Source organism: Phaethon aethereus (assembly GCF_964289735.1).
Source record: "Phaethon aethereus genome assembly, chromosome: 3".
Taxonomy (NCBI): Eukaryota; Metazoa; Chordata; class Aves; order Phaethontiformes; family Phaethontidae; genus Phaethon; species Phaethon aethereus.
The window spans coordinates 106866637-106890392 of record NC_138576.1 but is presented as its reverse complement, the minus strand read 5'-3'; the positions used below and the strand labels follow the sequence as shown (position 1 = coordinate 106890392).

At 38.9% G+C, this 23756-nt stretch overlaps 2 protein-coding genes across 3 annotated transcripts in view; one reads left to right on the top strand and one right to left on the bottom strand.

Annotated features, from left to right (window-relative positions):
- SPATA17 (spermatogenesis associated 17) overlaps positions 1-18862 on the bottom strand; it is a gene marked incomplete at both ends in the record, with an annotated part of 96216 nt that extends 77354 nt beyond the window's left edge. Inside the window, 5 exon segments of the mRNA XM_081997582.1 lie at positions 1760-1810; positions 11600-11681; positions 13801-13890; positions 18755-18834; positions 18836-18862. Of these exon segments, the coding sequence (XP_081853708.1) occupies positions 1760-1810; positions 11600-11681; positions 13801-13890; positions 18755-18834; positions 18836-18862 (330 nt within the window).
- Positions 18863-19266: 404 nt separating this feature from the next.
- GPATCH2 (G-patch domain containing 2) overlaps positions 19267-23756 on the top strand; it is a gene marked incomplete at its 5' end in the record, with an annotated part of 120853 nt that continues 116363 nt past the window's right edge. For both annotated transcript variants that reach the window (XM_081998062.1, XM_081998061.1), the window contains one exon: positions 19267-19322. In XM_081998062.1, coding sequence (XP_081854188.1) covers positions 19267-19322 — 56 coding nt within the window. The remainder of the gene's footprint in view (positions 19323-23756) is intronic.

Here is a 23756-nt window from a genome sequence, read left to right as displayed (position 1 = left end):
ATAAAGTGAAATAAATATTTTAATAATACTATGAAGCAAAACTAAGTGGTTAAACAGAAAAACATACACAGTTATTGTTATATTTTCAGAACATTGTAGTATATTAATCATGAATTAAGCTCACAATGTGTGAATTAGAGGCACTGTTGGTTTAGGAAACCTAAAGTCTGGCCACATCTTCTGTACAGAAACTTAATAGGCCTTATTCTCTATTGTCCTGGACCTTGGTTAGTTCTTCAAAAAAACAGATGACAGCCAAAAAAAAACTGTTGGTGCTTCAGAATGGTAACATTTTAAATCTGCTCTGCAGATATGGCTGCACAAGATTTAGAGAGGAAAATCAGATTCTGACATTTGCAACTAAATAAAGATCTGTTATATTGTTTTCTACTGATTTAAATTTCCATTAAAGGACAGGACTGAAAAAATGGTACTTTGAAGATTTATATCACCTAATGATTCAACATTATATTTCCATTACAAATGAATGGGAACACATTCAATTTCTTTTAAAAATGAAAGATGAAATGCAAAACTCCATTTGACTAGAATACATAATTGCCTCTGAAATTTGGTCTTCAAATGCCTTCTAAAAGTACACAGCCAACTTTTAAGAGCTGGCTTGCATCTCGTGTTTTCTCACTGATTTCAGCTGCATGAGTATACTGTATTTATCCACTGTGGAATATTTTCAAACTAGCCAACTAGGGAATAAACTAAAACAACAAAAAAAGTGCATTTCTGAGAAATTAGACTGCTATTAAACACCTTCAGCTGTCTAACATACTCCAAATGCAAGATTCTATTTTGTGCCTTTCAGAGAACCAGCACCTAGTCAAAAGTCTGTGGGAACACATCCCTTGAGTCTGAATTATTTTGGAGCCAGAAAGGCCACAAAATTAAAATCCATTTGGGGAATCCTCCTACTTTACAGGAGTTTCCTTGGGTTACTTTCCATCCTCATCACATTCCTACATCTGGCAGAATTCAAAAGGTAAGATGTCTTGCCTAGAAAGATATAGGTCTCTAAAGTAAAGCAGGTTAATTCCATAAAATAAAAGAATTAAGTAAGATAAAAAGATTCCACCCCAAGAATTATCTCATGTCCTTCCTCTGTTTGATTTACATATTTAAGTGCAGTTCCAAAGTTCAGGAAAAAAATGCTAATTTCTAGTTAAATATATTTTGCAGTTTTCCCCATAACAAACTTCATTTGATATATATATTAAAGTTCAAGGACTGTTTATACCCTTCTTCATCTAGCAAAACTCATTCATAATACCATCAATGAGATCAGTGCAGTTCCACCTATACATTTAGGCAATGAAATTGTCCTGCGCTCTCTGAATAACTCTTTTGAGATTCAATAGATCAATGTAATGTACTAACAAAAGAAAAAGCACAGCCACATCAACAAACATAAAAGTCCTGTATTTTGTCAGAATTGTAAATATATGTCTACATTTGTAAGAATACTTGCAGATAGAGTGTTTGGGGGTTTTATCAATATCATATATCGTAAGGTACAATGGACATTTAAATGGGGCAAGACACATGCAGATGCCTTAAATTCAGCTACAGTTTTCAAATACAACCCAGGCTACCGAGTGTAACTTTAATTTTTAACTATGTACTATTTCCCGCTGTTGCCATCAGCATATCAATCAAGTGTATATTATTCTGGTTTGCTCATTTTATTAAAAGCAAATTCAGAGCACAATTGACTTTTCATTTGTTTAACAAGTGAAGAAATATTTACCCTGACAGCCATTTCATTGTAGAAATTCATCTTCATAATAAAATATGCTGTCTGTGAATCAAGGAAAAAAAAGATGGCATATATTTCAGTTACACAAAGACAGTGCTCCTATTTTTACATATAAAAGATAAGAATCTTTATACATAATACATAATAAGAGTTCTAGGCTTAGAGAGAATAAAATCAAACTTTGTATTGAAGAGATAGGCTTCCTAATACATAATGCAGGCTTAACCAGAAAAATCTATGGTAGTCAAACTAGGAGCTAATGGAGATATATGATCATAAAATGCTCTCCGCTGAGTTTGATAATCAATGGTGCTCTACTGAGAGTAGAATAACAAAGCAGAAATATTCACAAGTGCTGGTGACACGTAGTATTGTATGATTTATTCACTGGGGTTCTTTTAGCCAAAACTCACAGAAACATAAAAGGAATTCATATTTCAAGACGTCTAGTTTAATGAAAAATTCAAAGAAATGCTGTCTTCAGTCGAAATCGTTCAAGGATATGGATGCAGTGATGGAGCAAAATTGTGCCTTCCAACCATCTGTACTAAATGTTATGTACTTAGCTGTCTCCCGAGTAATCCTTGGGAATTTTGTTTCATTTAATATTCATTTTAACATCATAAAATCATAAATACAATGATACCATGTTACAGTGAATCCCCTGATATAGAAAACATTTCCTGAAGTCCTGGTTTCCTTCCAATAAAGTAGAATTCCTCTCATAGTGAACGAATCCCCTATTATACTAAGCAATCACTTGGCAGCATAGGTTATTTTAATGGATACATCACTTTAAACTAAGCTTTCACATCTGTTCCGCCCTCTAATTACAAATGCAAAATGAACATAATTCACAATTGTATCATAAAAAGTAAAATATAAGTACTTTGAATGCAAGAGTATGTCCTTTATTTAGCACAACATGCAGCTTTTATGTGTTTCTCATGTTTTAGACACAAATCAAAGGCAAAAGTGCTTTCCCCTGATATAGTGATTTTTTCCCTCATGGCAAACAGGAATTCACTATAAAAGGGTTTCACTGTAATTAGTGTTATTTGAATTGCCTAGTCTGATCCAAAGCAAATTGTCTGTGGAGAGCAGCAGGACTGGATTATTTATCAACAGTCTGGGCAATTAAGAAACAGTTGGCTGCAATATGTTATTTACAAATGAACACAATGATGCTACTTCATTTTAAATTCTCTTTCTTCATTACATTAAGCAAGGCATAATTCCTGCAGTTTAATTAAGGTGCATTTTAAATGCTCACTTTAATATCATACCAATCTACTAATAATGGAAACAGTAGAAAAGATATTTCTTATATGAAAGAAAAATGCAGGACTGCTAAATTTCAAAAAAGTTTCTTCTATATGGGTAGATGTATACACACACACATACATATATATATATTTGAAAGAATCTCCACCCCAAAGGTATGAATTAGAATAAATAGTGGACTCTGTCTCCCCTTTTGTCTCCATAAATGTTTTCTGAGTGACACTAATTGTAGTTAGCTAATGTTGGAATGAAATAATGGTTGCTAAGTATATTCTTAAACTGTTTGACTAAATTGATACAATTTTGCTTTGCAGCTCATCTTATCTTTCTTTGGAAGGGAATGTAAGAGTTGCCACACCACAAAACAGATAAAGAGCATTTTAAATGGAAATTCTGAAGCCTAACAATGATCATCAGGTTTCTGTCCATCAATGATTAAATTAAACAAACTCACACCTTTTTGTTTATTCTTCTCATATTTGAAGGCTGTGAGCACTTAGGTGTGAATCCATGCCATTTCACTGAAGAACCTACATTGGAGACCTAACATCATTACTCAACACCATACTGAAAGACAGTGGGACCACTTGTCCTCTGAGCTTGGGAAGTATTGAAGAACTCTGCAATTGCATCTCTGTCTACTATTTAGAGAGATAGTCTATGGCAACTAGGGTCCTAACTTGCATACCTCGCTTAGGTGTGAGAAATCCAGGCCTTATCCTGCCACTACTTAACAAGGTCACTCACAATAAAAAGAAAATTACACATTCCTGCTTTTACACAATGTCGTTCTAAATCACAAGTCAGCCAAATGCAGAATTGCTCACATAACTGTCTTACAGCCTTATTCTCATGCCGAAAGTCAAAGCCTGTGTCACGATCTAGGTTCCTTTGCAAATGGATTTGCCCTCTGTTTTCTAATCCTGATTAGAATAACATATAATAGTTCTGCTATTACAAGCGATGTAGAATGTGTTCATCCCTGTTCACAAAAGCATAGCCATAATTCAGTGCTTCAATCCGATTCTATATTTATGTGTTTTCCTAGTAAACAAAAGGTTTTTTCCTGAACTGGGGCCTTCTTGTACAGAAGACTCATTTCTTATGCTTAAATGGAATTTCCTGCATTTCAGCTTTTCCCCTTTGCATTGCTTCTCATTCTTTCACTGAGTGCCAATTCCAAGGTCATACAGCAAGCCTGACTCTCTGGGAAGAATTATCTTGCCATCTCACCCACATGTACCACCTCCACTTCTGAAAGATGAAGTTTTTGTATCTGTCTCTGATGTCTCTAAGGTACAGGCCTCCCTACAAGTTAACTTTAAGTCTATGATTCCTAAATATATTTGAAGCCTTTTGTGTACAAACTGTTGTACTACTTTCTCCTTTTCTGTTTAAAAACATGTTTGGGGAACACCTACGAGTGTGATCTGATCCTGATTGGTGTTTTCTTCTTCTTTAAACAGTTAATGCAAAGTGATATGTTCAAAGGAGAACCAGAAATTTGATTGAGAATAGATTGAGAGAAGGAAGCAACACATAATTTAAGTTGTGAACAGGCACTTTTTTTTTTGTAGAGCAAATAGGCATTTGCCTAATTCCTATTGGACAGGGATTATTTAAAACTGGTTACTGAATTGAAGCTAAAAAAAGGTGGAGTCAAACTACGTCACAAAATATTCACTTTTTTCAATGGCATCTCCTTCCAAAGTGATGGAAGATATGGCCACCATGCATGCCGACTTCATATAGCAATGAAATATTACAATTCCATTTGCCTTAACAAGTGATTTCTTGCATCGTGGTTTAGCCCCAGCTGGCAGCTAAGCACCACACAGCCGCTCGCTCACTCCTCCAAGGTGGGATGGGGGAGAGAATTGGAAGAGTAAAAGTGAGGAAAGTCATGGTTTGAGATAAAGACAATTTAATAGGTAAAGCAAAAGCCGCACACGCAAGAAAACAGAAACAAGGAATTCATTCGCTATTCCCCATGGGCATGCAGGTGTTCAGCCATCTCCAGGGAAGCAGGGCTCCATCACGTGTAATGGTTTCTTGGAAAGATAGACACCATAACTCCAGATGTCCCTCCACCCCTTCCTTCTTCTTCGTCCCAGCTTTATATACTGAGCATGATGTCATATGGTATGGACTATCCCTTTGACCAGTCTGGGTCAGCTGTCCTGCCCTGCCCCCTCCCACCTTCCTGTGCACCACCAGCCTTCTTGCTAGCAGGCCAGAGCATGAAAAGCTGGACTGACCTTGACTACTTAGCAACAACTCAGCACGTTATCAACATTTTCTCATCCCAAATCCAAAACTAGCCTCACACTAGCTTCTATGACAAAAATTAACTCTATCCTGGCTGAAAGCAGGACACCTGACTTTGAGAAATACTATAAAAAGAAACGTAGACATACAGCTTGATTCATGTCCTGGTGTTTGCCTGGTTTCAAAATTCATACTTTCCTGCAGGTCATGCAAGACTTTCAGGATCCAGTACAACCAATGTAACTAAGTTATTACGAAAACTATAGGAGTGCAGTTCTTAATTTTAGCTTGAGATTAATATTAGAAAAAAAAGCTTTATACCAAAGCACCTATATTTAGAATATAGAAAGGCACATAATTTTAGTCATATAAACACCATTGATAGGGTTTTTTCAACTTAATGTATTTTAACAATCAAAGGAAGAGTCACTAGAGGAGTAACAAATTAAATACTGGTAGTGATGCACATATGGACAGCCAATCTGATGAGCCTCAGCCTTTGTTATTTTCCGCATCAGTACCACTCACATTTCACAATTTTGAATATAATCATTAAAATGATTTATTATCAAGTAATCCTGGGTATTTTGTGCATATGCTTTGCCTTGTTTCCTGGCAGCAGATACCAATCCAATCACTATCAGCGGACAAATTTTAAAGTGACCAGTTTTTTTGTTTTATTTAAGGAACTATTATGTCAAATCTATCATTGTATTTCATAATCAGGAATCATTACAACAGTTATTAGAAAGAGTTCAATGCAAACATTAACTGATCCTTTAACTTAAAAGTTGTGCAAATCTGCTGAGAATGTTTTTGTTTCTTTTTAAAATACTCTAAATTCTGCCATTGATTGAGTAAAGATAGTATGCCAATTAATATAGGGAATGAACTTGAACTTTATAATTTTATATATGAACTTTATATTTATAACACTGAATCAGTATTGTATGTTATTATATCAGTCTAAAGGGATAAAAAAGTGCCTTTTTATCTGCTACTTGCATGGATTCAGGTTGTTTTCCAGACGGGCTCTCCTTAGTCCTCTCCAAGTGAAAAGACAGCAAACACAAAGCATTTGAGGGGAGAAAGATGGTTTTCTATGCTGGTTGTTGTACAGTTCATAAGCTTGCTGATGAGACTCTGTTTCTCTAGAGCCCTGGCTAATATTTTATAAGTACTGGTATCCAGAAACTGTGTGAATTCATGGTCTGGTTTAAAATGTGTATATTAAGTGTGGGTTTGCACAATTTTTTCTCCTACACTATTCCACAGACTTCAGACTTGGCAAGGGCTTGTCAGTTATGTCTATTTGAAGAACAACATATGAACCAGGCTTTATTGGTTAAAGTATTTTTTAAAATTATTTTCATGGAATCATAGAATAATAGAATGAGTTGGGTTGGAAAGGACCTTAAAGATCATCTAGTTCCAACCTCCCTGCCATGGACAGGGACACCTTCCACTCGACCAGGTTGCTCAAAGCCCCATTCAACCTGGCCTTAAACACTTACAGGGATGGGGCATCCACAACTTCTCTGGGCAAGCTGTTCCAGTGCCTCACCACCCTCATAGTGAAGAATTTCTTCCTTATACCTAATCTAAATTTACCATCTTTCAGTTTAAAGCCATCACCCCTTGTCCTATCACTACATGTCCTTGTAAAAAGTCCCTCTCCAGCTTCCTTGTAGACCCCCTTTAGGTACTGGAAGGCTGCTATAAGGTCTCCCCAGAGCCTTCTCTTCTCCAGGCTGAACAACTCCAACTCTCTCAGCCTGTCTTCATAAGGGAGGTGCTCCAGCCCTCTGACCATCTTTGTGGCCCTCCTCTGGACTGTCTCCAGCAGGTTCATGTCCTTCTTATGTTGGGGGCCCCAGAGCTGGACGCAGGACTCCAGGTGGGGTCTCATGAGAGCGTAGTAGAGGGGGAGAATCATGCCTGTATATGTGTTTGGGATTGCCACAACCCATGTGCAGGACTTTGCACTTGGCCTTGTTGAACCTCATGAGGTTTGCACAGGCCCACCTCTCAGGCTTGTCAAGGTCCCTCTGTATGGCATCCCTTCCCTCCAGCATGTCAATCACACCACACAGCTTGGTGTCATCGACAGACTTGCTGAAGGTGCACTCAGTTCCACTGTCCATGTCACCAACAAAGATGTTAAACAGCATCAGTCCCAATACTGACACCCAAGGAATGCCACTTGTAACTGGTCTCCACTTGGACATCGAGCTGTTGACCCGCAACTATTTGAGTACAACCATCCAGCCAATTCCTTATCCACTGAGTGATCCATCTGGCAAATCCATGTTTCTCCAATTTAGAGATAAGGATGCTGTGCAGGTGAGTGACAAATTGTTTGCACAAGTCCAGGTAGATGACATAAGTCACTCTTCCCTTATCCACCAACACTGTAAGCCCATCATTGAAGGCTACCAAATTTGTCAGGCACAATTTGCCCTTAGTGAAGCCATGTTGGCTATCACCAGTCACCTCATTATTTTCCATATGCCTTAGCATAGTTTCCAGGAGGATCTGCACCATGATCTTGCTGGGCACAGAAGTGAGACTGACTGACCTCTAGTTCCCCAGGTCTTCCTTTTTAAAAATAGGGGTTATGTTTCCCCTTTTCCGGCCAGTGGGAACTTCACTGGACTGCCACAACTTCTCAAATATGAGGGATAGTGGCTTAGCAACTTCATCTGCCAGTTCCCTCAGGACTTGCAGATGCATCTCATCAGGCCCAATGGACTTGTGCACCTTCAGGTTCCTTAGATGGTCTTGATTCTGATTTTCTCCTGCAGTGGGCAGATCTTCATTCTCCCAGTCCCTGGTTTTGCCTTCTGTGACTTGGATGGTGTGGCTTGAGCACTTGCAAGTGAAGTCTGAGGCAAAAAAGTTGTTGAGTATCTCAGCCTTCTCCATATCCCAGGTAATATGGGATTATGGAGAGGGCCCACATTTTCCCTAGTCTTCCTTCTATCACAAATGGACCTATAGAACCTTTTCTTGTTGCCCTTGATGTCCCTGGCCAGATTTAATTCTATCAGGACTTTAGCTTTCCTAACCTGATCCCTGGCTGCTCAGTCAATTTCTCTGTATTCCTCTCAGGCTACCCGTTCTTGTTCCTCTGTAGGCTTCTTTTTTGTGTTAGAGTTTGTCCAGGAGCTCTTTGTTCATCCATGCAGGCCTCCTGGTGTTTTTGCTTCCTCTTTGTTGGGATGCATCTCCTAGAGGAGGTGATCCTTAAATATTAACCAGCTTTCTTGGGCCCCTCTTCCCTCCCAGGGCTTTATCCCATGGTATTCTACCAAATAGATCCCTGAAGAGGCCAAAGTCTGCTCTCTGAAGTCCAGGGTATCGAGGTTGCTGTGCGCCTTCCTTGCTGCCCTAAGGATCTTGAACTCCACCATTTCATGGTCACTGCAGCCAGGGTTGCCCTTGAGCTTCACATTCCCCACCAGCCCGTCCTTGTTGGTGAGAACAAGGTCCAGCATAGCACCTCCCCTTGTTGGCTCCTCTATCACTTGGAGAAGGAAGTTATCAACGCATTCCAGGAACCTCCTGGATTGCTTATATCCTTCTGTGTTGTCCCTCCAACAGATAGTGGGGTGGTTGAGGACCAGGGCTTGTGAAGGTGAGGCTGCCCCTATCTGTCTGCAGAGGGCCTCATCTGCTCAGTCTTCCTGGTTGGGTGGTCTGTAGCAGACCCCTACTATAATATTAGTCACCTGTCCCTGCCCTGACCAATAAGGTCTCAGTCATCTCCTCATCCATCCCCAAGCTGACCTCCATGCACTCCAGCTGGTTGTTGACATAGAGGGCGACACCCCCTCGTCATCTCCCCTGCCTGTCCTTCCTCGAGAGACTGTATCCTTCCATTCCAACAATCCAGTCAGAGTCATCCCACCATGTCTCCATGAAGCCAATAAGATCATAGCCCTACAGGCATGCACACATCTCTAAATCTTCTTGTTTATTCTGCATGCTACATGCATTTGCATATTTCTTTTCAGAAACATTTCAAGAATGTAAAGCTGAGAGGGTTTTATGATGCTATCTTGGCTTGGTTATTACAGGAAATCTGCGCTAATTTTAAAAACTCTATCTTAAAATGTAACTGTCAGAGGGGCAGAAGAAGAGAGGGCAAAAGATGAAAGAAGTAATAGAGAGATGAGGTAAAATACCTCCAATTTCATAGATGCATAGAACAACTGAGGATGGCAGGGACCTCTGGAGCTCCAAACCATTGCTCAAAACAGTGTCAGTTAAAGCAAGTTGTGCAGGGCCTCATTCAGTTGGGTTTTGACTATCTCCAGGGATGGATACTCCACAAGCACAGCTTGCACTCTCTGGGGAACTCCTTCCAGTACTGGATCACCTTCACAGTAAAAAAAGTTCTTTCATATCTTTGAGTGGAAATTCCTGTATTTCAGTTTGTGCTCACTGCCTCTCATCCTGTCATTGGGCACCTATTCCAAATGCCATTGTAGGCTGGCTCTCTGGGAAGAATTATCTTGCCATCTCACCTACAGGGCACCACTCAGAACAGTGCAGTGGACAGTATGGACAGTAGGCGGTGACGTATTCATTTTGCATCTTGTCTGGGCACCACTGTTTTTACAATCTTTATGTATAAAACTAAGTCTCTGAAGTGACAATATTCTGTTTAAAATATGAAAATTATTACTATCAGAAAATAAATTAGCATTTGAACATGGGGTGGCCAAAAGATAGCTCCTTACAATTTGGGAGGATTAAAAATTTGTAAAATGGCCACCATCATATCGTTGTCCTGCTTAAGCACTCTTAAAGGCTTAGTGATCAGATGCCAAAAACTGACATGGTTCTTGTACTCATCTTGAAAAACACAGAAACACATAAATCACCTTGTTTCTGAAGTGAAATTCACCACTCTATAATGTTTTAACTGTGAAAAAATGTAGAACTTGAGGGGAAGTCATGAAGTGAATTCACCTAAAATATTGCCTGAAGCATATCTAAGCCATCCATGATAAGCATTTGTCTAACCTCCTTTTAAAAACAGTTCCACAACATCTTTTGGCAGTTCCACAGAGTTCCAAAACATCTTTTGTCAGCATGTGTCCATGTTTCATATGAAGTTGATTTCTTCCTTCCCTTTTCCTAACAGCTGCACAGATCCTTTCTTTTCATTAACAAATGCTAACATATATTAACATTATCATGTCTCTCTACAGAAGCTTTTCTAGACTAAACAAACCTCTAAACTCAGGGACAATACTCAACTGAAGTCCCACTTTTTTAAAAACAGAACCCAATACAACCATGCAGCTATCTATCTGCTCTGTATTCAAAAATTAGAGTGTTTTAGAAGGTAGACTGAAAACCATTGCCTGAAAGGATGAGTCATAATTTATTAGTTAAACCACAGAAGTTGAAAGAGATAAAATCTTTAATTAGATTACTGATAGACTTGGAGGAAAAATAGATGAGCTTTCAGGCACAAAGGTCCTGCTAATTGAAAACGTAGTTTAGTAGGACATATGGACTTTAGCCTGTAATATATAAGTTACTATGGCTCAATTTTTTTGCTTTTTCTTGACTGGTCTGTTTTGACTGAAACACAATAATTTAACAAAATTAATAAAGAATATATTACTAACAAGTTTAAAACTACTGCAAAATAGCAACATAAATTGATAAATTAGTGACATAAACTACATATTAAAAAATTAGTTGTTTTATGTTAAAGGCAAATTAGTTTCTTCATAATCTCCTATACCTGTTAACAGAGGTTTTAGCTTGTGTGCTATCATAGACTGCTATCTTCAAGTCCATCAGGAGAATTAGGTTGACCATGATCTGCTGTGTGCCTTAAGGCAAAACCTCAAATACTTCAAGGTTCATTAAGTAAGAAATTTAAACCACTAAAACATAGAACAGCAATGTGTAGACACACTGGATTATTTTATTTTCAGAATTAAAAGTTCTTCCAGGTAAAAAAAGCATCTTGAAAAGCTCCAATCCTGCAATTAGCATCAGGCAGGCAGGCTTCTGCATGAGCAGATCTCATTGCGGTCTTGGGGACTAATACTCCAGAGCGGCAAACACTTAAACACTGACATAACTTGACCATTATGAGTAGGCTTACTGAAATTAATGGTGCTTTTCATGATAGTAAAGTTAAGTACGTGTCTGTGTGTATAAAGGATCAAGCTTTTTAATTTCAAGACCAGTGAATTACTTCATAAGTGTTCTATAAATAACCGAACAAAATTCTTAGAACTAGTTTTCTACCTCCACCATTTTTCTGAAGTATCTTCTGCTTCGATACCCTCTCCACCACTTCTGTATAAAAATCACCATTTTGTTCAGATGTCTAAAATGAAATACATTAACAAAATAATTATTATTTTGAGACTTTACAATATAACCTGATTTTTTCCTAATATTAAAAATAACATATATTTTATTATACCCATACTTATCCCAAACAGATGGCCACTGCAAACATACTTCATACCTACACATGTATGCATATATACATATGCACACGCGTACATACTTATAAACCAATATATACATATATTTACACACATACTTTTCTTTTGGAAAAAATGGGTTACTGCAAACTTACCTATATACTATTTCAGTTATCATTACAAAAGTTTAATGATAACTTACATTTGTAAGCTTTACATGATAAATGATTGTATTTTCATGAATGGTTTTCACCAATGTATCTGACCAGTTCAGAACTTTTTCAGTCACATGCAACATTTTCACAGCTTTACAATTTTTAAATATTTGACAAAGGCCACAGATATCTGGAATTTTTAGGACTACTTTTTCACTTTTATAACATTACACCTAGCTTAAAAGTAAGTAAATTTTTACTCTGCCCTTATTATATATACTTTATCATGTTACTAAAACTTCCATAATTCCAAAATCTCACATCAATTTTGCAGAAAATAATGCAATCATTACTTTGGGACTGCCTAGAAAAAGCTATATAGGGGAGCATTCATACCACCTAACTATGGACATCAATTTTAGAAGCCTTGCGGTACAGCTAGTCACTCAGTGGAGGCAGCCTTTTCCAGGAGGTAATTCAAAGGACCTAAATGAGAGGGTAATTCAGAACACTGACAACTGGCTGTGCTCCTGACTCAGACACCACATCCATCTTTGGAAAGAGGACACTGAGCTGGATCACTCTGTACACAGGTGCAGAGAAAATCCTCATCTACACTTAGCTGACTTAGTTCTTCTTGTATGCTCGTTACAATTACAATTACAATTACTTACATTGTTCTTCTCACATTAGTCATTACCAAATACAAATATGTGTTTGGAAAGGCATTTTCCACAGAATGGATTGGCAATGATGCTTGTGTTTTCACTTTCTTATGCAGCATGCTGTTGTTACTCGCGTGCTGGAAACCGAGGGGCACTAACCAACCCTCTGTCTTTGTAGGGGCTTTTGACATTGATGGCACAGCTGATAATTCCTTGTAGGGGTTTGCCTGCATATATTCCACGTTTGTTTACCTGCTGAACACTTGCATGTGATGGCTGCATCCTGTGACAACACACTTGAAGCAGCAATGGCAAACAGACTACCAGTGCTTTTTTTAATAAGTGCACAGAGTGGCTGTAGCCTATCCAGGGAAATATTAGTCATTAAGTGATTAATGTCATTTAACCTAATAATTCTTTAGGCTTGATACAGTATGTCTGTATGATAAATAATGACTTGCAACAGACAAGAGGTCAAACTAGAAGACGTAACAATCTCTCTCCCTCACAGCCTTAATTTTTATGAAGATACAGAAATTCAGGCATATGAGTTTGAGCAGTTGAGCTTATGATCATAAAAAATGGAGGAGGGCCTCTCCTGGGAGAAGGGACCAACCATAGCGTTTCCAAAAAATTTATATCAATGTCGATACGGCATTTTACAGAACACAGTAATTGTACATGACCTCTGTTTTATAAATGGAGAAAAATGGAGAAAATGATGTAAAGAAAGATTTTTTTAAATGACCTTGTCAGATCCAGGAGTAGAACTTAATTTTCTATAGTAAGAGTCCAGTTACCCTACACTCAGTAGGCAATTTTTCTGTAACATGCACAATAACAGAGTAAGAAAAGCCTCTGCAAACAGCGTATCTATGGGATGTCTTTTTTTTTTTTTTTACAGTCATGCCAAGATTTCTTAAACAATACCAGGTATCTGTTCAGAGGATGGATTATTTCCATACTGCTTATTAGCATCATGCCATTTTAATTGTATGCAGTTCTGAAAATCAAAAATTATTATTTCTTACAGTGGCACAGCATATATTTAATTCTATTTAAAAGCAGAATAACAGTTATTGTTATTTTTATTTTTTCCAAATGCTCCCATTTTATTAAAATCAAGTAGTATGATGCAAAATTTTGGGGAAAAAATCAAGATGGAAATACAGATTAAAATAGGTTTAATATAGTACCTGAGATAGGCTCGGACTCTGCATCCTCGAAACCAGCTCTGGATTTTGACAGCAGCTTTGTACTCTCTTTTTCTGTCTTCATCTAAAGATCTGAAAATATAACAAGTAGTGATACTTGTCAGCATAGTAATTTATTATTAAAGCAGAAAAGTTCTTCTAAAGATGTCTTATTGTTGCAGTTTGTGAACATTTTCACCAGGTTTTTCACTTTTTAATTCTACATAGTTAAATAATAGCACAGAACAATATAATCTACATTAGTTGCATATTATGAAAATAACAAAGATAAAGAGTATCACAGCTTGTAGATGATGCAAGGTTTTGGAGAGTGTACTTCTTACTCCCATACAATACTGAATATCCATGTCAGCATGTCGTGGACTTCTTCTGTTGTAAGTGAAATATACGGATAATGCTTTAATGATAATTAAGCATGAATTATAACAAAAATCCTGTAGCTATATAAAAATTGTATATCTATATTAATATTAATAAACTGTGGTCAATATTATCATGATAAATATAAATTGAATTAATAAGAAGCATATGTTGAGGGTGAGATCTAGTTCAAACACATTGTTTTATGACCAATACAAAATATTTTATTTGTTTATTACCTGAACAGTGATAGCATCAATAATGGTGACAGATACACTCCTTGTTGTAGATTTTAATGAATACGAGCTGATCTTACAGAGTGAAAGTAGAGGATTTAGACCTTTTAGCTAGTTTCTTAGGAAGAAATTTAAAGAGGAGAAATATGAAAAAGAAAAAGAGGTGACTGAAGGAAAGCAAGATACAAATGCAAGTTAAAACGATTATGAGTTACAACAATGAAAACACAGGAAGGAAACTAGATGTGGAAATTTCCAAACTGTAGAAGGCCTGGAATGTCAGGATATGAAATCTTAGTGTGGCTTAAAAGGAAGTCAGGAATTGGAAAAAAATGGTGTTTGCAGTTTGGATAGATTCCAAAGGGATACCATGGGAATCTTTTACATGGAACTATAGTAGTCAATGCAACAGCTTGAGTCTTGACATGACTTTTCACAATGGGAATTCAAAGACACGGATTTTGGAGATAATGTAAGAAATAAAGCTGGCAGCATATTGGCATGTGCTGCAGACATGCAAGGAGGAAACAAAAGAAAACAATAGAATTAGAAAACATGCTAGGGTTGCAACATTGATTTGTATAGATGCTAGAGGAACTAATGAAAAAGGAAGGATACAGAGAAAGATGAAGAATCTGTTTTACGTTACCTGAGAAGAAAGGGTATCTAGAAAGAGATACTGGTGAGGCAGCTGAAGATGCAAGATAGATGTAGGTGGAGAACTGATGACTTCAGGGAGATTTTCAAGAATTATTAGCTGTCAAAGCTTTGCGTCAAATGACATAGTACAAGGAAAAGACGTGCATAAGTGGGAAAGAAGCACAAGTAAAAGGACCTCATCAGAAAATCAAAAAATAATTCCAAGAGATAGTCCTTGCTTGCCTTCTTTCTGTGACTCTGTTGGGAGAATAGTGTTTGTGATAAAGCTAAAAGTCATGTAAGGAAAATCATGCATCTAAAAGAGATTAAAGAAATATATTAATCTGGAAAAGACTTTTCAGAGTTCAGGAAGCAATCATTACTGTGATGAGTTTCAATGGTGAGGAGTAGAACCCAGCTATGAGATCACCTCTAGCTTTTATTTACTTTTTTGTTATTTTTTTTCAAAATGTCAATAACAGTCAAGTCTTTGAACTTAAAATAGTATTTTAAATTTTTAATATTTTAATTTTCATGGATTTTTATTAGGAACATATTTACCAAATAGTTTAATTTGGTAAACCTGCCATAAAAGATTAGGTTACTTTTCTTAACTAGTTGATATTAGGTAGCTCTCCTAACAGAGTGTTATGTCAACATTAATTGCCTTGATAAACACCAACAAGATTAATTTTTATCTGATAAATTAGGATTATCCTCATTATATTTCTTGAAAAACAAAGCACAGATTTACTAGCAGGATCAAGAAGCATTAGCTCCATTCATTTTATACAATCTGGTGCAGCATGTGCTCTCAAATCACAGTAAGTGGGCACAAATTTTCGTCATCATCTGACATGCATCAGACCTGTCCAGTACCTGGAAACTGTGGAAAACAGATTTTTTACCTAAGATCACAAAATAAGTCAATATCAAAGCTGGCATTTGTGCTAGAGAGCTTCCTTGTTCCTTTCTTGTGCAGCTTGCTAGACTTCATAGGAAGCAGACACCTCCAAAATACTTTTGCCTAGAGGTAAATGATTTTGATTAAAAGCATATGAGTGATTTGGCCCTGGACAGGCAGCCATGAGTACAGCCTGGAAATGAAGGGGATGTGGGACTGGCCATGTCAGAGTTGACAGCTCCAAAACCAGTCCTACCCACTTGGCAAATAGCAACAGCCTGCTTCTGGAAGAGCAGAAGTTTTCTCCTCTATTATTCCTGTTACGTTTTTTAATTGGCATTCTGTCTTGCCTGGCCAAGTCAGTTTAGAAGTCCTTGTGAAGTTTATTGAAGCAGACCAACAATAGACTTGTTTTTCATACAGTGTAGTTCCACAACTACTTTCAACTGGCCTTGCCAGCAGAAGTAGTGGTTTGAGGTACAAATTGCTCAAGCTGGTATCTGCCCTTCTCATCAGATTGCATAGTTGTCATACTGTTTGAATTAAGCTTGCAGAGTCAACAGATACTTCTCAAAGACTTTACTGAATGTTAAAAAGAAATACTCAAAGTCAGCACCTGACATATAGATGTTACAGTAAATAAAAGTAGGTTCTTGTGTAAGTGATAAAATCCTTTAACACTTAAAGTAAGAGAATGTACTAACAGGTCCTATGTATTCTAATGCTTATGCTGACAGGGTATTTCTCAAGGTGTATTTTTGCATTGTGCCATTGTCCTGGATTCAGCTGGGACAGAGTTAATTTTCTTCATGATAGCTGGTGTAGTGCTGTGTTTTGGATTTGGGATGAAAAAATGTTGATTACGTACTGATGTTTTTAGTTGTTGCTTGGCAGCCAAAGAATTCTCAGCTTCCCATGCTCTGGCCTGCCAGCGAGAAGTAACCACTTTTTTTACAGTATAACGTATTTCTGTCTGAATGCCCTCAAACTATTTGTGAATGATGAGTGACTGCACAGATTACACTAACTCATGTACTCACAGCATCCCAGATTTGTCATTTTTAACAGATCTATTACATTATGTAGATAAAGCGGAGTTCTGAAAGGGAAATTAAAGCTGTTGTTGAAATTCAAAATACAAATGTTTCAAAAATACTTCAAAGACCACAAGACATTTGACACACATTAATGCCCAAAACTTATTTGTTAAGTTTAAAAGTTAAATAAAGATCTAGCAAAATCTCTAAACAAGATATTCTGATTTGTTTCAGGGTTTTACTGACAGCTGTGTTGACGTAGTCCAAGATTTTCACCCTAAAGAACAAAGGTCAAATTACTGATCAGCCCTTCAGTTGCTGAGCTGGAGTGTTTGAAGCCTCTCATTTAAATTATCATCTGAAAATCTCAATTTCAAGAAGCTGATGGATTATAGCCTATTCTTAAAAGGGAAACAATTCCTTTTTTTGGAAGCTCTGCCAAAAAACAAATCCCCAAACATCAAGCATGCTGCCCTCCAATGGATTTCCATGTCTGGCTCAGCCTGCTCTTTCTAACCTGAAATATGTGAAATACAAGTATAGTCTCCTGTAACTGATGCTCATTTAGTGAACTGCTGTGTGTACAGCCACAAGAGTGCAAGCTGAAGTTCAGGGAAAGAACAGGAAAACACAACATTTTATATGCAGACAGGACTTGAACTTTTAGCAATGTTCAGAAGCTTTGTTATTCATGCTAATGATTTTGTAATTGGATTCTAAAACAAATGATTCATTAATTAGTGTAGAAAAAAAACAACTCTACAACTATGCTAAATATGCTTTTCTTATCAGTATTACCACATACAGCAGCAGCAGCAACAATACAGTTAAATAAAAGGGTTTACAGGACAAATCTATGCAATATTAAAATAGGTCTTAAAACATTTTATTACCTAAAATCTGATCTGGTAAAAGTTGGTCAGCACCATCTTAGCAGTCAGAAAGCTCAACAGCACAAACTGTCCCATTCGGTCAAGAGAAGGGTAATGGGTGATCTGATTGATCAGCCCGCCGCTCTCTACATGGGGCATTTTGGATCTTTAGTAGAATAAACTTCTCCTTAACATAGTAGAAAAAGACAAAACATGTTCCAGGTACTAGAAACTCAAGCTGCATTATCTAGTTTAGAAACGAAGCTCAGTTTTAAACAGCACGGTTAACCGATGTCAACCCACTCAGAAGCTGGGGGGTTCTCTGCCAATTAACTAAAAAAGGAAAAAGTGATGCCTTTCAACAGGCTAAACTAAACGTCCAGTAAAAGTTACAGATTTCAACCACGAGAGCAGGGCCTCACGGCTTGCGTGACGCTCCGTGGGGCTCAGTATGAGTAAGACCCTAGGGAGGGGGCCGCCTCCTGGGGCGGGAAGGGGCCGGCTCCCGAGGCGGGAGGGAGGCTGGTTCCCGAGGCGGGAAGCGGTCGGTTCCCGAGGTGGGAAGGGGCTGAGCTCGCGATGGGGAGTTTCCAGAGGCTCCTTTTCCCTCAAAATTAGTTGGGGAAGAGTGGGACACTCAACTATCTTCAGTGCATAAATAGACCCCTTCAAGAAACTGTGCTGCTGCCATCAGGTCTCTTCGGATCGCTCTGGCAATATTTGGGGGGAAGGGGGTGGGTGCTCTCGGGAAGGGCTTTAAAGTGAAACCGTTTTCAGCGGAAGGGCAGTCATCTCGTCGCCGGGGGAGACCGGCAGCTGCCCGCCCCGCTAGCCCCAGCCCAGCATGAGGAGAGGCGTCCCGCCACACCACCGGCACGACCCGGTTACCTGTTCCTACTGAAATACTCCTCCCGCAGCCCCGAAAGCCTCGCCTGAAGCCGGGCCAGGGCGGCCATGCTCCCTCCCTCCTTCCCGCCCTCCCGACGCCGCCACCATGGCAACGGGACCGTACCACTCTGCGCGAGTGCGGGGGTGGCGCTCCCCAGAGCAGCTCTGCCAGCAGGGAACCGCAGGGCACCAGCGACAGCGAGAGCCCTGCGAAACTGGACAGGAACGGAAGCATGGCTAAGGCGGGGAGTGCTGGAGGTGACCCGGTGCCCCTGGGCAGCGGTCCGAAGAGGGAGGGGAAGAGGGACGTGGTCGCGCCCGGCTTCCTCCCGGTGCCGCAGCTGCTTCCGGCCTCTCATCATGGGGGACTGAGGAGCAGCGCTGGCCGCCCACGTCCTCCGCTCCCGGTCCTCGCCCGCCAGCCCCCGGCTCCCGCCTCGTCTCCTCCCGGCTCAGTCTCTGCGAAGTGGCGCCAGCCTCCCCGGGGAGCGGCCGGAGGAGGCGCTGGGTTCATGTTCCGGGTCGCTGAACCTACCCCGACCCGAGCTCAGGCGGCGAGGAAGAGCTGGTAAGCCTGGGCCGGGGGGCGCCGGAGCCGCCCGCGGGCCCGGGGGGATAAGGTCCCCGCCGCCCCCCGCCCTTTCGCGGGGCCGCGGGGGCGGTGCCGTTGTTTGCAGGAGGGGATCGAAGACAGCGTCTCCGCGACGTGTGTGGGGCTTGGAAACGTGGGGTCAAGTGCTGCCCCCGCTCCAGCCGGCCCTCCGCGCCGCCCGGCCGGCTGCCAGGCATCTCCCGGCCTGTGCTCTCCGCAGCTTCCGATTAGCTGGGGGCTGAGGTGTCGGTGCGTTCTTCTCCCCCCAGGGCCTCTGGGGGAAGAGGGCTTGGAGGCCCTGCAGGTGCCACTGGCGTCTCAGCGGTTCGCCGCGTTTATAAGCGAGCGGTGGGCTGGAGGAAGAAGCTTCCTCTCGTTGCTAAAAGGACACAGCAGGGAAACGATAAGTCAAAAGTTTTGTTACGAGTTTATTCATTTTTTTGTGTGTGCGTTTGGGGCTTTTCTAATTGTGGCAGGCCCTCTGTAAGGCCTAAACCCTTTGCAGTGTATGCTACAGCGACATCCCCTTAGGTGTAGTGGTTTCTCTGAAGCTATTTTGTTGCAAACCAAGAATCAACAAGTGTGACTGTAGCCAATGAGCAAGGAAAGTACGGGTAGCTCTGCTGCCATAGAGTTCACAGTTTTACTGTTTTATGTATGCTAACATAGTGACCACAAAGGCCCTATTGTTTTTACTGTAGAACTGTGAAAAGGGGAAACTGAGTAACAGAATAGAAAAAGGGAAAAGTGAGTTTTATTAATAGGCCGTGGAGAGACTTGATGGAAGTGAGGCATCCCAAACAACCAGCTGGGAAACCTTTCATTTCCTTCATGAAATGTTAGGTATCAACCAATGTGTATAACTTCTAGTTCTTTTATTAATGGAGAGGAGTGTGGTGGGGGTTTGTGGTTTTTTTTCTTGAATGTTGATAATTTGAGGCCTTGAGGCTTTTTTAGTGTCTGTGTTATATATACAGACACCTGTGGGTAGAGTTCCCAGATCTGAAATAGATTTTCTTTTAAGTTTTCCCTTGTCTCTTTTCTGGAGATGCAGAAGAAGAGGAAGAGAAAGTCTCAGTACTACTTCTTCTTATATAGGAAACTTATATAGGAAACTTCTACTGCTGCCACCACTTTTTTACCTGTGGATATTTTCATGGCCTCTTTACATTTTCCTGAATGAGAAAGCTTTCCAAGAGGGCTGTTGTTTGCCCAGGTGATACATATTAGCTAGAAGTTTTCCAGTGTTGCTAGACACGTGAATTTGCTTTGTGTAAATGTAACTTGACTTCTGTTGGTGTAATTCAGAACACTTCAGAGAATGAGGTGTGCTCTTGTGGCAGAAGTACTTTTATTTCAGTACTAATGCTGCATACAGTAGAGGCATTGCCTAAGACATTGCAAACTTGTATCTGTACTCTGAGAAAGTTTTCATTATATAATTAACCTGTCATTTGTCTTTAAATTTTACTATTTTGTGTCCGCATAAAGTAGTTCAGTTGCAGAGGCTTTAAAAATAGTGTTCAGTTATGCAAGGTGTGGGAATTTGGTATATTCTTCTGTAATTGTAATCAGACAGTAGTGGTTTTGCTTCTGAAAATACACTGCCCGGAGGAATTCAGTACAGAGAGAATTTTTGAAATCTTGTCTACAGGACTGTTTTAGCAGTTTTGAAGGAAGATCTTTTAAAAAAATCTTACTACTTCTGAGAGCCACTCTCTTTTCTTATCCTTATACATAACTTATTTCAGAAGCCATCCATTGAAGGAAACCTATTTGAGTGAAATGCAGGAAAATATTTTTTTCAAGGTCTACTGCTTGATGTAGAAAATGAAGAACTTGTGCTTTCTAAAAACATTAAGACCCTAAAGAAGTGAGTAGATTCTGAACAGGTATACAGTAAGAGTGTTCACTTTGGTAAAGCTCCTCTGAAGCTGAATGTTTTTCATTTAAGTTGTGAATACATGTGACAATTTAGGAATAGTTTGTATTTTGGGTACTTACTGGCACTCTGATTCTTTTGAGAATAACTTTGATGCTATAGCATATTGACATCCTTTGGCAGTTCATGTGATTCTCCACCTTGACAATTAATTAATGAAGTCATACTTCTGAAAAGGGCAAACATATCAGTAAATGACAGCAATGGGATTGTAAGAATTCCTACCTCTCATGATAAATTGCTCCAAATCTCATTTCTGGATGACCAATTCATTTGTGTTAGAGCCTTATTAAATGCAGTTCATGTCAGCATCTTTCTGGCTGTATACCATTGCTCTGTACTGAACACCTTTTCACTGTTAAATATGAGTAGACTTGATAGTATCCGTTGTGTTGCCGCCTTAGATAAGCAGCAGTTGTAGAAAAGTCAGATGTACTTTCTGCAAGTTTGTCTGGCCTTAATTTTTAGGGGGATCAGCAGCATAATCAGTTAATAAAATTCTGTCATTCCTCAAATACTAATAACTACTTATTGTATAGGACAAGTGTAAGGCAATTCCAAAACTTGTCTAAAGAAGTTTCTCAAATGCAGAGTTGGTACTGACAATTGACATGTAATATATGATTGGAGCAATAAAATGTTGCTTATAATTGTATACAATTAAATATATGGGAACTGTATATTTGATATAAGAGTTCCTAGAAATTTCCAGGATGTGTAGTAATGATGTCTTTAAGTATAGACCAATGACTTTAATAAATTTTAATTTTTTTAAACCTCTCCTCTATTTATAATATTTTTTGAAACTGATTAATATATACACATAACTGACTGCAAAAAAAAAAAGAGAGCTGGCATGTCCTGAAGCTGAGAAATAGCCTGGGATTTTGAGTTTGCTTTTCACTTTTCAAATACAGATGTGCTCCTATGTAGTATCCTGACTTGTCTCAAGCGTCCTCAATTCTTGTAACTGTTCACACTATCTTACATGAAACTCAAAATAATTGTGTTCTGACATATAATTTCTGTAAGTTTCTGTGTGCCTTTCTAAGATAAAGGTACACTGTGAGTACAGCTGTGTAACAAGACATCAGAGAATCTGTATGGGAAAAGATTATAGGAAGTAAGGTTTTATAATCCTGGTGTTCAAGGTACTACTTGATTTTTCTTGTGCTTTTAGCTTGTGATCAAGGTGGGTTGTAAGGGCAGCAAAAATGGTACTTTTCAGAATTGATGAGACACCGATGCAGCATAACTTTAGCTGCAAGAAACCCCATATCTATTTAACAGGAAAAGGTGCAGAACTAGAAAGTAAATGTAGCTGTTGGTTTAGTAAAAGATACTGCCTCTCCTTATGAGTTGTGCAACTAAATTAGCTTTCCTGTCAGTGTGTCAGTGTTTGTTAAATGTCTTGTGAGTGATCAGAGTTCTACATCATTATATGCTTGAAGTGGGAAGTGAACAAAAATGATACTGGATTTTCAATGAGAAAGCAAGTGCCCATTATTTCCATTAGGAGTTTCAATACAAATACTGAACAGAAGCTGGCTGAACTGTTTTCGAGTAGGCGAAAGCAGTTACACTGTCTCCTGCAACAGTACTTTTATGGTCTGTTCAGGTAAGGCTTAGAGAGGAAATGGGTCAGTCTTTGGTGAACTACATTAAAATTGCTTCAGATAAATCTTAAGGTCAGTGTAGGCAAACTAGATTTTCTTATAGTAAAATAGAATCTTCTCTTAGTGAAGACATTACGGTTTATTGCTACCTGTGGGCTGTTGCTGTAATAGCATTTTTTATAGCCTTATGTGAGTCATGCTAAACTGTGGCTCAACTGAATATTTTATGTACCTCAATATGTTGTTCTACATTCCTTGTTACAACCTTTGAAATTTCTCATCTTACTGAATGCAGTTGATATTCACTGATAATGTCTTTAATACTTCTTGTAGTTATTTTTCAACCTATTTCAAATGCAAATATTTTTGTTACAGTAACATCTGCAGCGATGATTAAAATTACTTCATAGGTTTGGAATGCAAGTGTGACAGCTGGTTGTGAACAATGGAGAAAGTTGCAAAACTGAGTTTGTTAAATAATGCTGTAATAGAAATATGCTCCTGAATTTTGAAGACAGGTTTCAGACTAACTGTTCTATCTGGCTGCTGTTGCCATTTTTTTTTCCCTTTCAATTATAGAAAGAGAAATGAGAGCTCCAATAAAATTAATCAAAAGAGATTTCTTGGGTTTTCAGGAGAAGGAGTTTTAATGTGGACCACTGACATGTTGAAAGCGCAATGTGAATAAAAAGCTGAAGTAGTATGTGTATTGTATCCTCAGTCTATTACAAAGGAGTTTCCACTGTCCCAAACTGATCAAGTAATTCTCATAATAATCCTAAGGAAGCATGTTGAAGTAATTATAATATTAATTTGCCTGTCCGAGAAGTAATGCAGTTAAGATACAGTTAT